We start from the raw sequence: 15,660 nt of genomic DNA on the forward strand, positions 1-15,660 counted from the left end.
TTGAAGCTTACTCTGTAGTTTCATGCAAGACCAAGTAAACGTGCACTGTTTTGTTTGTGTCATGCTTTTCTTTTAGATTTAGCTCCTTGATGTTTCAAGGAATTTTTAGTCTTCCTCTATTTATGCTTTCTATTTCTGCAATTCGTAATTTTAATAGATTGCAATAAAATAATAGAGAGGAAGAAGAGGAAGAAGAACTGGGGACTCTTTCTTATGCTGATAGAGCAAGTAGTGTTGAAATTGTATGATTGACTACTTTGTGAATTCTTTTTCCATATCTTCTGCCTAAACCTTCGCTAATTATTGGACAGATCAGAAACTGATATCATCAACGTTGTGGAGCAAAGAATATGGCATTCCATGGAAGAAGGACAGTTCGAAAACTTGCCGGGGAAAGGCAAGCCACTTAAGCTAGACATGAATCCTCATGCAGACCCAGCTGAAGATACGTTGTACAGAATCCTATCAAAAAATGGTTGTGCACCGGAGTGGGTTGAGCTTAACAAAGAAATAAGAACTAATATATCTGAATGGAGGGCAGCATTGAAAAAAGCTTGGATAAATAAATGCAGTGATAATCTTAAGTGGGTAGAGAGTTCAGAAGTTTTGAAAACGCAATTACGTGATATCAATAATAAGGTGTGTGATGATTTCCTCTGTAAAAGCTTAGGGAATTCAATGTTTGCTTCATTGAAATTTTATATTCTCTTTTTGATAAGTGTGATACTCATTTAATAAATTTGACATCTTCCTGCAGGTTTTTCGATATAATCTCATCGTCCCTTTTGGTAGGCAAATGTTTGGCCTTAATTGGGAGAAAAGAGCTTGGGCGTTTAGAAGAATAAGGACTCTCAGTATTTTCAGTCTGTTAAGCCTTAAGCAGGTTGATTGATTCTCGTGGAAAATCAAATTTTGTTTAATCTTGTTGGACTGTCATGCCGAGTAACTTATCAGTTGACTCAAACCGAGTGAAATATCAGTTGCCTAGCTCAAACTATGGTTAAATCCTTTCATCGGTTTTGTTGATGGTGTTGCAGTTTGGATGTCTCCATCATGTAAGATCAAGGGACACAAAAATTTTAATAGCATGTACAAGAAAAACTTTATACTAGTTGTCACTTCTATGTTAAAGTAAACAGGGTTAATTGTGCAATGGTTTTATTGCGGACTTCGTTTGATTTGAAGTGCGATTTTACCTTTGTCTTAAACGACGTGAGCATAACCTACTGTTGGTGAATGTACAATGATCTTGTTTATCGTCACCGGTGGATAAAGAGCAGAACGTGCCAACGACTTGAACATGAGCTAATCAGCTAAACGTGTTTTCTTGGAACATAAAATGGAAAATCCCTGTATGTATTGGGGTACCAAATAGAGCCAACTTTAGCAAAGCGTGAACGTCTATAAAAAAATAGGAGTATGTGTGCAACTTTATCCCCCAGGTAAGTGGTAATTTCTAAATTTTTCGTATCACCAATGTGGGCACCTGTCTAGTTGACGATATAGCAGCAAGATGCGTGAGCGCTCTCCATGGTAAGTGGTACTTAGCTGTTTGTACTTCTTCACAAAAGCTCCAAAGTCAATGTCCTTATCAAGGAGTTGCTGGTGCAGATTTTCAGATTACTCTTCCGACTTGTTCATAGCCTCTGCAATTCATTTGAAGTTTTTTGTATTCGTGAACTCAAGCCCTAATCTTCATAAAGATAAAATTCAGCCATCTTCAAATTATCATATCTTATCATACCTTGAATCCTTTGGAGAAGCAATGCAGGGGAATTGGTGTGCAGTATGTCTTGTTTCTGCTTGTGAAGCTCATTTATTTTCTCTTGAACACCAGTGAACTCAGCTGTACGAATTATTGCACACTGTTCCCGTAGAAGGAAGCGAGCTCCATAACATGACTGTCAGAAAACAGCCACACAAATCATAGGTGAGTAGCGTTACCTGATTCCTAAGCTCCATGATACGAGGTTCCTTTTGCAGATTTTCTTCTGTATTCAAGAACAGAGGGATTTTGAGAAGTTTTCTGGTATTTAATTTGCTTGATAGTCATGAGACGTTAGCGCAACAAAAATAATTCAATAACACACCAGCAAGCTGTGAATTCTCCTTGCAAAGTTCATATTTCAGCTGATCATATCATTTGGCAAAAATTTGTCGGAGACACAAAATTAGAAATTCCAGCTTTCCAAGTCAGCAATAGGAACAAAGTACTGCAGAAGACTTTGTATATATGCAACAACATTATAACAAGACAACAAAACCAAAGCCTGAAATTTTCTGCTCCTTTCTTCTCTTCTATGGAAGGTTTTTATTTTTATTCTTTTTTTTTTTTTTGGGGTGGGGGTGGGGGGGGGGTTTCAAATTATCGGTATTGCAGTCGTCACAAGGGGTATTAGCTTTTTTCTGTCAAAGTTGGGGTCACCTGTGTGGCGTGATTGGGTATAGTTGTGATTGTTGCATGAACAGAACAAGCAAACAAGATTTCAACATTTCTAGACACGTACAAGGTTATCATTGCTAATTGCTTGAATTGACACCTTGAGTATAGCAATTTAGCAAATCGGAATACTAAGACGCATATCTTGGAACTCTGCCTTTCTTTGATACATAACACAAGCAAAGGACCACTATCCTTACTTCTAACCATAACCTAGCCTGTTGGTCGGAGGGGCCGGGAGAAGGCGGCAAGTCAGCAAAATGTTGGAAAATTTGGGCCATAACCACATTGCATAGCAATAGAACCACTCTATACACGTTGTGGTGAAATATATAATTTGAATACGTACATAATCTATTCTAGTCGATCAACACAAGAGTTTGATGCTTTGTTTAGAATCTCCACATACAAATGGATGAAGAAATCATTGTCGCAAAGATTAAAGTCCTTAACAAGTAAATACTTACCAGACAGTGTTCATGCAAGAAACTAGAAGCCAGTGATCAAGACTATAACTGCAGAGACATGATGAAAAGGAAGCTTAAAAGCAGATGGCAGTGGCGCTTAGCCCGCCAAATTCTAATTATACGGTGATTAAATGTAGATGACAAGGGAAAGTATCCTAGCTGACAATATATCCTCGATCTCACAACACCAACACTTATAGTCATATCAAGCTCAAAGGAGAAACGGAGTTAATATAACATGACAAAATATACTTAAGGATATAGCAAGCCAAGCAAGACAGAATTCAATTCTAAGTTCACAAACCAGCATGGGCAAGAGTAACAACTTGAAACTTACATTATTTTGAATCTTGCCCTGATCAATAGAAAGTAAAAACTGCTGGTATGCTTCTCTGTCAGATACAAGTTTCCGCAACTCACCGGCACTGAACAATTTATAAATTGTGAAAATGATAAATAGGAGCAGCACTATTTGAACAAGTACAGAATGAACTAATGATCTCGGTGATAAAGTTAAGAATAAATAATCAGCGTATTTTACAAGTAATGAAATGATTGTTTATTAAATGAATTCTTCAAACTTCAAAATGGAAGTGATATTGCACTGTTCAGAGCAAGGTGTCTTAGACATTACTTTACCTTTTGTCCATCAAAACAGAAATAAATCCAGCAGATTCAGCAGGTGAAACATGTGAAGGAGACTGCAAAATTTCAGTAGGGCTCGATAAACCGTAGCTGCTTGAGGAAGCGTCACTTGGAGTCGAAGGTCTAGAAGAACTTGGCGAACTGACAACAGACGAAGGATGCCAGGATTGTGAGGCATGTTCATTTGGACATGGCTGAGTCTTGTGCTCTTCTGGTCTCCTGTAACTAAACCGTGCCTATTACCTATAGTAGATTTTGATGATATGCAGCTTGTTGAAATTGAAGAGCAAAAAATTTAATTGGATCGGTGGAATCGAAGACATGCCAAATGAAAGCTAAGCTAAAGTTTCGGAATAATGCCTAATCCCGACACATAATATGTACTTACCAGAATTCAAACATTGCTAACTGGTTCGAATTGCAGATTTTGAAACAGAAGGAGGCGAGGCAGCGTCGACTCTCGAATATTTTTTTTTTTTTTGCTAAAGTATAGGTATCCTCCTATTGAAGGCAATTCTATTTGACACACTGTCAGATACTAAATATGAGTACCTCTCTCAGCGGGAATTTGAACCGTTGTGGAAGACTGGCCCTTTCCACTGCACCCAACTCCTGTTGGTGACTCTCAAATATTATAGGAACTTGGTATTCTTTCTCTGGTCGTCGCAGCACGGCCCTCTCCGTTCAAAAAATTGTCCATTGTCTTATTTTTTTGTTTGGTTAAAAAAAGTGGTTTTTGGGATTTCCTTCTTCTTTTAGGAAGAATTAGATTTTGGGCTGTGATTTTAAAGACGCTGCAGATGACAGCAGGATGCTTTTTTTTTTTTGTAGGGATTGACATCATGTGATTAATCATGTTTTTAGTGAGAACTTAGGTATGGCTGACTTTCTAACCAAATCTTCACACACTATGGGAGGTAATTTTTTACTCTTGATCAACTTCCACCTTTTATATAATGGGAGGAGGAGTTTGATGACAAGACCTAGTTCTGATAGCTTATTTGTACTTTTGTATTAGTGAATCCAGTTTTTATTTTTTTTTAAAAAAAACAAAGATTTTCAGCCGTGATACACATTAATATCCGACATCTTGTGAACCAATTCATGTGGTTGTTATGAAAACCTAGCCCACATATTAATGTAAGCATTATCATGTGTGATTGTGAAGTTAAATAGATTTACGAATACTTTTTCTGATTTTTAATATAAGAACTAATTTGACATTTAATTTGATTCTAAATATAAGACATCAATTCACTTTGTATTAATGAATCTAGTTTTCATTAAAAAAAAAAAAAAAAGAACAAAGATTTTGGGCTATAATACATATTAATATCCAACATCTTGTGGACAAATTCATGTGGTTGTTATGAAAACCTAGCCCACATATTAATGGAAGCATTATTATGTGTGATTGTGAAGTTAAATAGATTTATGAATACTTTTTCTGATCCTTAATATAAGAGCTAGTTTGATATTCAATTTGATTCTAAATATAAGATATCAATCTATTTTGTCTATTATATTTATTTATTTTTTCAAGATAGTTCTCGTAGTAGTTGCACATATTGAAGCTTTTCTCAAATAGTAGTTCTAGCTAATACATATGATTAATAATAGTATTTTAAGAGAGATAACATCTATTTATTATAAATTACTAAGTTAAGTAATTTTTTGATCTGTTCAAATTAGCCAATTAACTTTGTAATTGAAGAGTAAAAATAGTATACAATAAATATATAAATAATACGAGTTGTGACAAGTTTTGCATTAATCTTTTCTTTTTTTAACTGAACAAGTTTTGTATTAGTCACATGTACGCAACTTTAAGCTCTTACAGTCTAATCACATCAAGTGACTTCTTAAATTATTTTTCAAACATAAAATTGTTAGATCGGATTCTTTATAAAATACACAAAGGGTGCATGAATTATGATTAAAAAAAACCTTATCATAATTATTTTGAAGAATAGAAGGATTAATTCATCTCTCTCTGTTTTTTTTTTTGGGCCAGCTTATATACTCATCTCACACTTTCATATACAATGTATGAGATGAGTATATATTAACTGTATACTTGCCCTTAGCTACAATATAAAACTTGCTCTTGCCGCATAAACGTTCACGTGATATTGTTTGCTTCAAATGAACTAACTTATTTAACTTTTTTAATTCAATCATATTAATTAAATAGGCTTTATATTAAGAACTAGAGGAGCATAAAATTTACAATAATTTCTATTATTTATAATTTCAAGTGATAAATAGGCTCCAATTATTGGGGGAAAGAAACTCAAAACAACCAGAAAGGGGGGGAGAACACAAAATTCTGAATGTGTTTCACGGACAATACCTTTGTCCGAGGATCTTTTTCTTTAAATGGTTAGACTATGGAATTAATTCAGGACTCAAGCAACACAATTATGACCTACAAATTTGGTTAAAATGTGCAATTTTGAAAATATACTTTTGCCTTGAACCTTACTTGAGAGCCAATTATGCCATTTGCGTATGGATGAAACAAGAATTATCCAAATTGGGATAATAAGCAACCTCACGCCATTTCCTCTTCTTTCCCTTTAAATGGTAAAGTAATTATCAATTTTGTCTACCGTCAAAAGCAGTGGCTCTCACTCATGAACGCCTGAAATATCAGATATATAATGATACGGGGTGTTTAGATAGAAACCAAACTATAACTTTAGAAGTAATTTTACGGTATACAAAATAAACATGTGGAGAAGTTTATCTCAATTTGCAGAAAAATACTTTTACAAAAACTTCTTATAATTCCCAAACAACCCCTCCGGTTTTCAACTGGACTGGCTTCAGGTTTTCAACTGGACTGGTTTTAAAATACACCAGAGAGAAACTTTTGCGAAATGGATGGCCTAAGTACGTACTTTCAGGAATTAATTATATTCAATCTTTTTCAAACTCATTAATTACTACTACTTTTTTTCTAACGCCGAGTGGATCTGGGATTCACAAAATGGCAAAATGCATGTTTGCGGATTTTACCTGAATCAGCTAATATTTTCTTTCGCACTGCAGAAGCAGGCGCTTCGCCCTATTGGTAGAGCAGGGGCATCAAGGACTTGAAGACATAAAAGACTTGTGTACTCGGGGAAGTTTAAAAAAAAGAAAGAAAGGAAGAGCATTTTCCATAATTAATTAATAAAAAAATCATAAAACAAAATTGGAAGTATTTATTAATATGAAAAAAAAGGACAGTTGTCGTTGAAGATAGATAATTCTTCTCTCACAAGCAGTTACCACGTAATGTTAGAATATTTTTAAAACGAAGAGATGTATTTTTAAAAGTCATGCTCTTATGTAAATTTATTAAATTAATAAATTTATATAAAGGGTTATGTTTTCATATAAATTAATATATTTATATGAAGGGTTATGTAAAAAGTTACAATACTAAAAGGCCTTACATATTGAATATCTTTTATTTATTTATATATACTGGTTCATGAATCAACATATGATTGTGACTTTTAATTAAATGGGTAATGTTCAAAAAGATATCTCTTCAAGGCATCATTTCATGTTTTATATAAAACCCTTATTATCAATTCATTTGCACACAACAAAAACACAAATATACTAAGATCAAACTTATTGTCTTTGTCTTTGAGTGCATGTAAAGATAGATTCAAATGATTAATTTATAAAGGCTATGTGTTTTCTTATGAAAGTACAATCTATATTCAAGAGTTTTCATTGTGTATAAAAAAAAATTTGCTAGTTAATCCAATTACACCCTATAAGATAAGAATAAATGGAGACGAATTAAGCCTAAAAGAAGATGTTGCTTCCTTAAAGACCACGTGTACCGCTTTCTTTATCTTCTTTTCTTTTTGTACTCTTCGGAACACCATTCTCGCTGATGCTGACGCATAATTGTGTTGAATATGACTGAACTTTTAATTTCTTCAGCACTTTCACAAACTTCACCGTTTAATTTCATTAATTGAACCTTTTTATGGGGGGAAAATATACTAATCATGGTTCGTTATCTTAGTGCCTAACCAGTTTTTTAAGCGGAGTCCATAAAATCGATTAATTTCAATTGGATCTGAGCCATCATGATTTTGTGTCAGAAAAATTCAAGGCAAACTCTCACAGAAATATTAAATAAAACTCCAATCTGAATGCCAAAAATACCACTGCTCATCTCTAAAAGATCTCCCATAGCTTCCATAGAATCGCATACTTAAGGGTTATCTTGAGGCTGCGGAAGTAAATAAAAGACATATTAGAGGATTATTTCAACTAGAAAATGGATCGATCAATGGTGTTAAAAAGTTAGAAACGTACAGATAGTTGGTTGCCTAATCTTGTTGGCTGTTTAACATAATGACAATTCGACTAATCAATTAATAAGATAAACCATATTATATGTGCCGCTGGAGTCAAGCTGTTGAAATATTCCCAACAAAGCTACAATATTTAAAACAAGAAAAAAAAAAAAAAGCGTTACAATAATGAGCAATCGCAGCCGCCCACAACGCTCTGCGCAATACAATATTATGAAAATAGGCATTTAAAAAATGAATAAAATTAGGATGTTGTATAAAGAAACAAAGAGAGGGTTAGAAGAATGTCGCTGTCTCCAATGTATGTGTGTTTGTGTATAATTTCTAGTTAACCGAGGAACTGTGAACTTATATTACGTGAAGCTTGCTGTAAATATATGTGTGTGTGTGCATACATATATATATATATATATATATATATAATTAGAATCATTTGGATGGCTTCTCAATTATATTTTGTCGCGAAGTGAAGGAGGCTGAGGCCATTTGAGATGCCTTTTGGGAAGGTAAAAGAGGTGAGACTTTTATATTAATAATTAGGAAAGAATCTGCATTATCTTGCGCTTGAAAAAGTGATTTGTGGAACTGGAAGCATATGATGCTCCCTGCATGTATCCTGGCACGTATCCAATTATTATAAGTTTATTACACCTTAAATCACAAGGAAAAACTGCATGCAGCTGATTTTATATATTTTTATATATTGGAATAATTTTCTTTTCCCTATTATATTCCCTTAGGTTGTTGCCACCTGCCCCCAGCCTTGCTCTCTACACAAAGTTTTCGACTAACTCATTAATTAGTATTATACGTTCTGATTTGCCAGGCTAGATTTAGTTTGAGCAAGTATATATATATAACACAGCGCTTAGCTTTCACTTTTCCTTGTTCCCTTGCCAAGATGAAGCCTCGAAATTAGCGATACTGTTTTTATTCTTGCTCTCTACGCTGAATATACTTGACCTCCATGCATATGTAACTATTATTACCTTTTCGTGGTTTTCAATTTTTATGTACTTGGACCTGAAAATACATATATACATATATATATTTGTCACATACACACGCACACACTTTTATTAACTTTCTATTTCATATATTCTGTTTTGCATGGTTAGGGTTTCTAAAGCTGACACTATAATGATTAAGAACACTAAGTCATGTAATGCCGCATAATTCGCATTCTTATCACGCAATCAATTATACTTTATTTTTGTTAATTTGTTGATTCAGTTTACTTTTGACGCTCTTGATTACGGTCTAATAAGTCTACGCAAAAAAAAAAAAAAACCCTCAATTTAAGTCTTTTTCTTTCCCATGCACCTTTTCTCACTTTATTGTTTTACAAGTATTGATAAAAAGTTGCCGTTATCTTCTCCTTTAATTTCCCCTCTTTTCGTTCCTTTTTATTGTTGTTGGCTACCTTTCATCATCTAATCAGGCAGGCGCGAATGTGAGACAATAGCCCGTGAAACATTAGGTTTCATTAACTAAATAACTGGCGCAGTTTTAGGCAGAACAGAAACTTGAATTTCCAACAATGTGGATGCCGTGTATGTATATGTATGCTCATATGAAACTTTTTCAACTTGACCGAAACTAGGAGGAAGAAAAAGAAAACTAGCTAATAATGGCTCTCATTAATTTGTATGCCCATACATACATATGTGTGTGATCTTCTTCCCTCGTATTGTGGGCACTATGAAGCTTAAATTAATGGAGGAAGAGAGTAATTCATAGGTTCTTTCAAATAATGGTGAATGGTAATCTTAGTTTCGGTGAATGTCACGATGTCGGTATTGATACAAGAAAGGTTATCTTGTTCTGTACGCAAACATCGTGGATGCAAATCTCTCTTAAATCCCAAAGAGAATATTCTTGTCTTTTACTTTACATTTAAAATATTGTCATTTATCAATTTACAGATCAATGGTAATAACTTCTGATCAGCCCCAAGAATCTAAACGGGGATCATAGTACTATATGTTATGAATTTTCTTGTCATTGTTGTGGATCCCACTACCAGCAATTAGAGTTGCCGCCGGAAGCCTGCGATAATTCAAACATGTTTAGCCAAAACAAAAATTATAAAGTTTAGGATCAAGAAATACACATGAGTGGGAATTAAATTATGCTCGCGTGATGTTGATTATAAAAGTTTATTAATTAATTCCTTCCTGATATGACATTCTGCCTACAATTATATCCAGTCGGGATTATTAATGATATAATTGTATACACCTTGGCTTGAACGTCGTCGAAAATAAGGTCTGAAACTTCAAATATAAAATAATTAAGGAGAAAATTAAGGAGAACATGCATGTGTTGCACAACTAGGATAGGACACTTCATCATGTGAAAATGATTTCGGTGGATTTCCATTGTTCTAGAAATTCATCAGAAGAAATTATTACAATGGTGTTTTTCCATAAATGTGTAAATGGTAACAAATCCAACGGAATTATGAACATTTGATAATCTAATAATGACCATATTTATTCACTGAATCGATCCACGTCGGAAGTGTTTATTGAATAAAACTTTCCTGCATATTGAACCAATGTCTTTAAAACAGCTAATGGCAAAATCATTGGAACTTAATTTCTTACCACTCCTTAATCCACGCATACAAAAGGATTAAGAGTAATTAAGACTTAAAGACCCCTGCAAATAGATTTGGCTTTTGATATTGGAGAACAAAGTCTAAAGAGCATGTGCTCTTATCTATTATTAGCTCATCACATAGAGAACCAGCTTCGATGAACCATGATTACTAATAAAGCTGGAATTTCAAGGCTGATATGAACGCCCTCTGGTTGAATCACAGAATTTCAGGGGTAAGCACGTAAGATAAAAAAACATGATATTTTAGATCATCAGTAGACATTTTCAATCAACTAACATCCCATGATTTTTTTTTGGCGGGGGACAAAAGTGCCAAACATTCGATGTTACTCCTCCGGTCCTCAATACAGGATCTAATTATTAAATTAATCTTGATCCTAAATGTAAAATATATTTATCATATTTATCAATTTTTTTAAATTATCCATATTGATACTCTCTCAATCATAATCAAGTAGGAGAGGGAAAGAGGGAGGATATTGAGAAAGATGATTATGGTGTTTTAAAAAAAATATCATATTTTTTGTAATTAACTAACTTACCTAACTTTCCTAATCTAATCAAATTAGTTAAATAAATATTATATTGAGGATTAAACTTCAATATGTCAGTTATTCCTCTATGAATGACTTAATTAGGAGTAAAAATAACATTTTATCCAGAAAAAAATTCATTCATCTAAGAGCGCTACATTTTAGTCGAATTAGTTTTTCTCTCTAAAATTTATAGTCAATGTCATTATCTGTTAACTCAGTAACGAAATTACAACAATTTTAACATATAAAGAACCATATTACCCTTATTAATAATTTATCATATATACTACCTCTAGTTCTAGTTATAAAAGCTATTTGATTAATTTGAGAAGATTAAAAAATAAGTTAAGTTAGTTATTTGTAATAAATAAGTGTTGTCTTTTAAAAATATCTTTGTTAATCAAATGTGCTGGTTAGAACTACCATTAAAAAAAATACATAAATATTAGAGACAAAATAAATTGAAGTCTTATATTTAGAATAAAAATAAAAATTAAATAAGTTTTTATATAAATATCGGAGGTAGTACAGTGGTACTGCAAAGTAGTCTAGAGGGCAATGTAAATTAACTGTTAGAATTAGATGCGGGGGTGAAAGCCGCACAGTGATTAACGGCGTGCGATAGAGATTGAGGTTAGCTGAGGAAGAGAGTTGGGGCCGGGGATGCGATGGACCAAGGTGGGGACGCCACATGGAGGGAACCAGACACGTGGGCGTGGAATTCCTTAGCCGCTTTTGGAAATACAGCCCCTTAGCTGATGCGTAGCCACGTAGACACAGTCCAACCTCCATCCTATTCCGAACGCCATGTCCCGTAAGCGCCAAACCCTCCACTTCATCCCACGCCTCTCCCTCTTCCTTCTCCCTCCTTTTCTTTAATCTGATAATCCCCCCCCCCCCGGGGGGTGTTGTTGTTGAATTCTTAGTCGAAGGCCGTTTACTCTCTCTCTCTCTCTGCATTTTCGCCTGCGATTCCCTCTGTGTCTCAGCCATTGTCCTCATTCTCCTGAATTTCACAGTCATTCCCTCCTCTTCTTCACTCAGCTCTCTCCCGTTGACTCACATTCGCATCGCTTACTTGTTATGTTATCATTGCCACACTCACATTTTTCTCCTTGCTTGAAACTGATCTGAATTCCTGATCTCGAATGTTGATTTGCATTGGTTCAGAACGCAATGTCGGTGCCTCCGTGGCTTGAGCCCCTGCTAACCACTTCCTTCTTCAGCGTCTGCCGCTTTCACGGCGACGCCGCCAGGAGCGAGTGTAACATGTTTTGCCTTGACTGCAATCGCGACGCATTTTGCTTCTATTGCCGTTCCTCCAGACACAAGGATCATCAAGTCATTCAGGTATATATCCTCCTCTGCTTCTTCTTGTTAGTTAATTTCTTGATGCGGCATTTGGACAATGTGAATAATTAAGATTGAAATGGGTAATTACTAATACGGATTGATTTGTTGCGGGCTGCTGTTCGTTGTGAATTTGAATTATTAGATAAGGCGATCTTCGTATCACGATGTGGTGAGAGTGTCTGAGATTCAGAAAGTCCTGGACATAAGTGGGGTTCAGACGTATGTGATAAACAGCGCGAGAGTCCTGTTCCTGAACGAGCGGCCTCAGCCAAAATCTGGGAAAGGAGTAGCTCACATTTGTGAGATTTGTGGAAGAAGCCTCCTGGACCCATTCCGCTTCTGTTCTTGGGCTGTAAGGTGAGATATCTCTCTCTCTCTCTCTCTCTCTCTCTCTCCCCCCTTCTCCCTCTCTCTCTTGCTTCATATATCATTTTCAATATGCACATCATTCACAACTCACAATCATCTTCATCATATGGCCATAACACCCACCACCCATACATGTCGTCACCTACATTTGAAAACACATCACCATCATAATTATAATCCCACCGCTACCTCGCTCGCTGTTCATAATCTTGATTATCTCGCCATATGAACATGCTCACACCATAATTAATGAATACTGGGAGGCCCTGCATCGACATTTCCATTTGTTTATATAAATCATAAACAATATCGCCATTATGATAATCAAAGCAGAGCAGGGAGCGTGAGTTTTATAATCAGTAGGGATAATTATTGACAGTGGATGGGAACATGGGGCAGGGTTATGCGTCAGTGAGTAGGGGTAATTATCATTATTGTTATTGTTATTGTATTAATTAAATTAATAACAAGATTCCGTGGGGGGAATCATTTATAGCTTGTGGGAGTGAAGGGAAATGGGGACGCAAGCTTCGCTGTGGAGGGAAACAACGAGGCAACGGAGAGAAGGGAGGGAATATCAAGGAGATCGGTATCAGAAGAGGGATCGCGTGAAGGGTCACAACAAGACATGTATCCGGCCACGCCTCCTCCGCCAGCTGCTTCAACAGCAAGAAGAAGAAAAGGCATTCCTCACAGGGCTCCATTTGCCTCCTAATTATTTATTTTCCACCCACAAATATTGGTACATATTCAATTCCACCCCACCCAACCCACCTTTTCTTTTCTTTTTTCTTTTTTTCATATTTATATAACAAACCCCACTGTGAGGGAAAGAACCTCGTTATTTAGCATGATGGAGGGTGGCCCTTTTGCTCGGGGGGTTTCTGTAGACGCCTTAAAGAGAGGAAAAAGGATATCGATACACAGGAAATTTCTTTCCTTTGCTTTAGGATCTGGGTCCCATCCCTAACACAACAAATTCTCTCTTGTGAAGAACATCCAATAATGCGGATTTGTTTAATATTTGATACTTGCGGGTGTACATGTCATTAAGAAATTCTTTTCATAAAAAGCATTGTCTTTGTGGAGTTCGTTTTATAGTTTTCATCGGCCCACCATCCACATGGCCCGTCCACATAAAGATAACACCACCTTTGTTATTGTTCATTATTATTACGTGCATGTAATATAATCAGGACAATTCTACTTTCTATTTATCATTGCCAATTTTGGCGTGCTCAGTGTGGTGCCCTCTTTTCTGTTCTGTAACTTGTTTATATTATATTTTTATACATATCCCTTTCTTCTTTCTTTTTCCTCTCCATTTTTCTTTGGCTCTTAATTGTTATTACGTCTTGCTGTCAAGAAAATTAGGAGAAATGGGGAGGGAGGGAAGGTAGCAGATGTTGAAAGATCGTGTTCATTACGTAGCGTCGTTTTCTCTCCAAAACAGATAAGCCAAAGCAATTAGGTATAGAGCAGATGGTAATTGATAGCTACCCAAAGTTTTCAATTCTCAAAACGTGCGTCACACAATAATTCAACTGAAAGGGTAGGTAGATTAAAATTTCTTTTTATTTCCCAATTCAAAAATAGCAACGACTGCAATGTTTGATTAATTATGTCACTAAATTTAAACCAGAATGTAATTTGTCTTCCTCATCATACTTTTCTTCGTGTACATACATGATGACATTAAATATTAGAATTAATTTTTCAAATAAATTTATTATTATTTAACATGCTAAATTATCAGATGTCCCTGAAGCGACATCAAAATACTAATTTAAGTGTAATGAAAAATATGATTTATTGTTTGTCACTAGTGAACTGACTTTGCTTTGCTTTCCAGGGTCCCCAGACAAGAGTTATCCTACACTATGGACCTAATAATTAATTTACCCATGACGATATAAAGTTTAGATGCTCTTATGCGCTCTGTCCTTTTCTGTCTACTCACTTGCAAATGAACACACACAGCGCAGTTCCAACTTCCACACAAAACAAAAATGACAACACATTTTTATTCTCTCACACACTTTACTTTTTTTTTTTTAAAAAACAAGACCCCCCCCCCCCCCCAAAAAAAGAGAAAAAACTCTTCACTTCATCTCAACCTTACCTTGCTTGAACTCGCCAATTCTCCGATTTAAAGATGCACCTTATTGCCAATAGGCCAAATAGGACTTCAGCAAAGATGTACCTTATTGCATTATGTTGTTGTGGGCGCCATTTAAGCAGCAGACTGAAAGGAAAATTTTCAAACGTATTAATATGCTGTAGCAATAAGCTTTATGGGTGCCGTGAAACAATATTATATATAGTTCGTGTTTAAAAAAAAAAAAAGGAGTGAGCATTTCAATAAAAGGGCACAACCAATGAACTATTATGGATCTATTGGCATAGCTTTAAAAATCACTTATAAGCACATTTTACGCAAGTTAAGATAAAATTTCTCTCACATATTTATTTTTTATTCCGCAAATTACGATTAAAAAATACTTATAAATTATTCCAAACGGCTCCTGTATAAACCGAAAAGAGACAACTTGTATGGAAAACAGGCGATATTTTTTTTTTGTCAGCCATATTATGCTGAATTGAAGCGTTATTGTTGACAATCCTGAAGCTTATCTTCAGACAAATCATTACACACAAATCAAAATACACATAGGATGCATTTGGAATAAAAATGTGTTAGTGTATCCTTGAACATATGGTAACGAAATCCCACTAATTAATCATGTACTTTGTGCATTTTCTTTTGGTTACACTCATCTAATGCCTAGTTCATCAGTATTAATACACACACACATTACTCACTTACCTACAAATCTCTGGGAAATTAAAGGTTAAACCTGCAAAAGTTGAGCGATATAAAGCATTACATGCAAACG

At 35.1% G+C, this 15,660-nt stretch overlaps 1 protein-coding gene and 2 pseudogenes across 1 annotated transcript; 2 read left to right on the plus strand and 1 right to left on the minus strand.

Annotated features, from left to right (window-relative positions):
* Positions 1-312: 312 nt before the first annotated feature.
* Positions 313-974, plus strand: LOC114745394 (dnaJ homolog subfamily C member 28-like). The gene is given in 3 exon segments (XM_028933545.1): positions 313-639; positions 758-817; positions 819-974. Coding segments are annotated over 3 exon segments (366 nt in total). The 5' UTR covers positions 313-360; the 3' UTR covers positions 846-974.
* A 294-nt stretch (positions 975-1,268) lies between these two features.
* Positions 1,269-11,833, minus strand: LOC114745387 (vacuolar protein-sorting-associated protein 37 homolog 1-like; annotated as a pseudogene).
* Positions 11,834-12,002: 169 nt separating this feature from the next.
* Positions 12,003-13,478, plus strand: LOC114745390 (uncharacterized; annotated as a pseudogene).
* The last annotated feature ends 2,182 nt before the right edge of the window (positions 13,479-15,660 follow it).

The sequence above is a fragment of the Neltuma alba genome, unplaced genomic scaffold (assembly GCF_004799145.2).
Source record: "Neltuma alba isolate B1F8T4 unplaced genomic scaffold, ASM479914v2 tig00004652_pilon, whole genome shotgun sequence".
NCBI lineage: Eukaryota > Viridiplantae > Streptophyta > Magnoliopsida > Fabales > Fabaceae > Neltuma > Neltuma alba.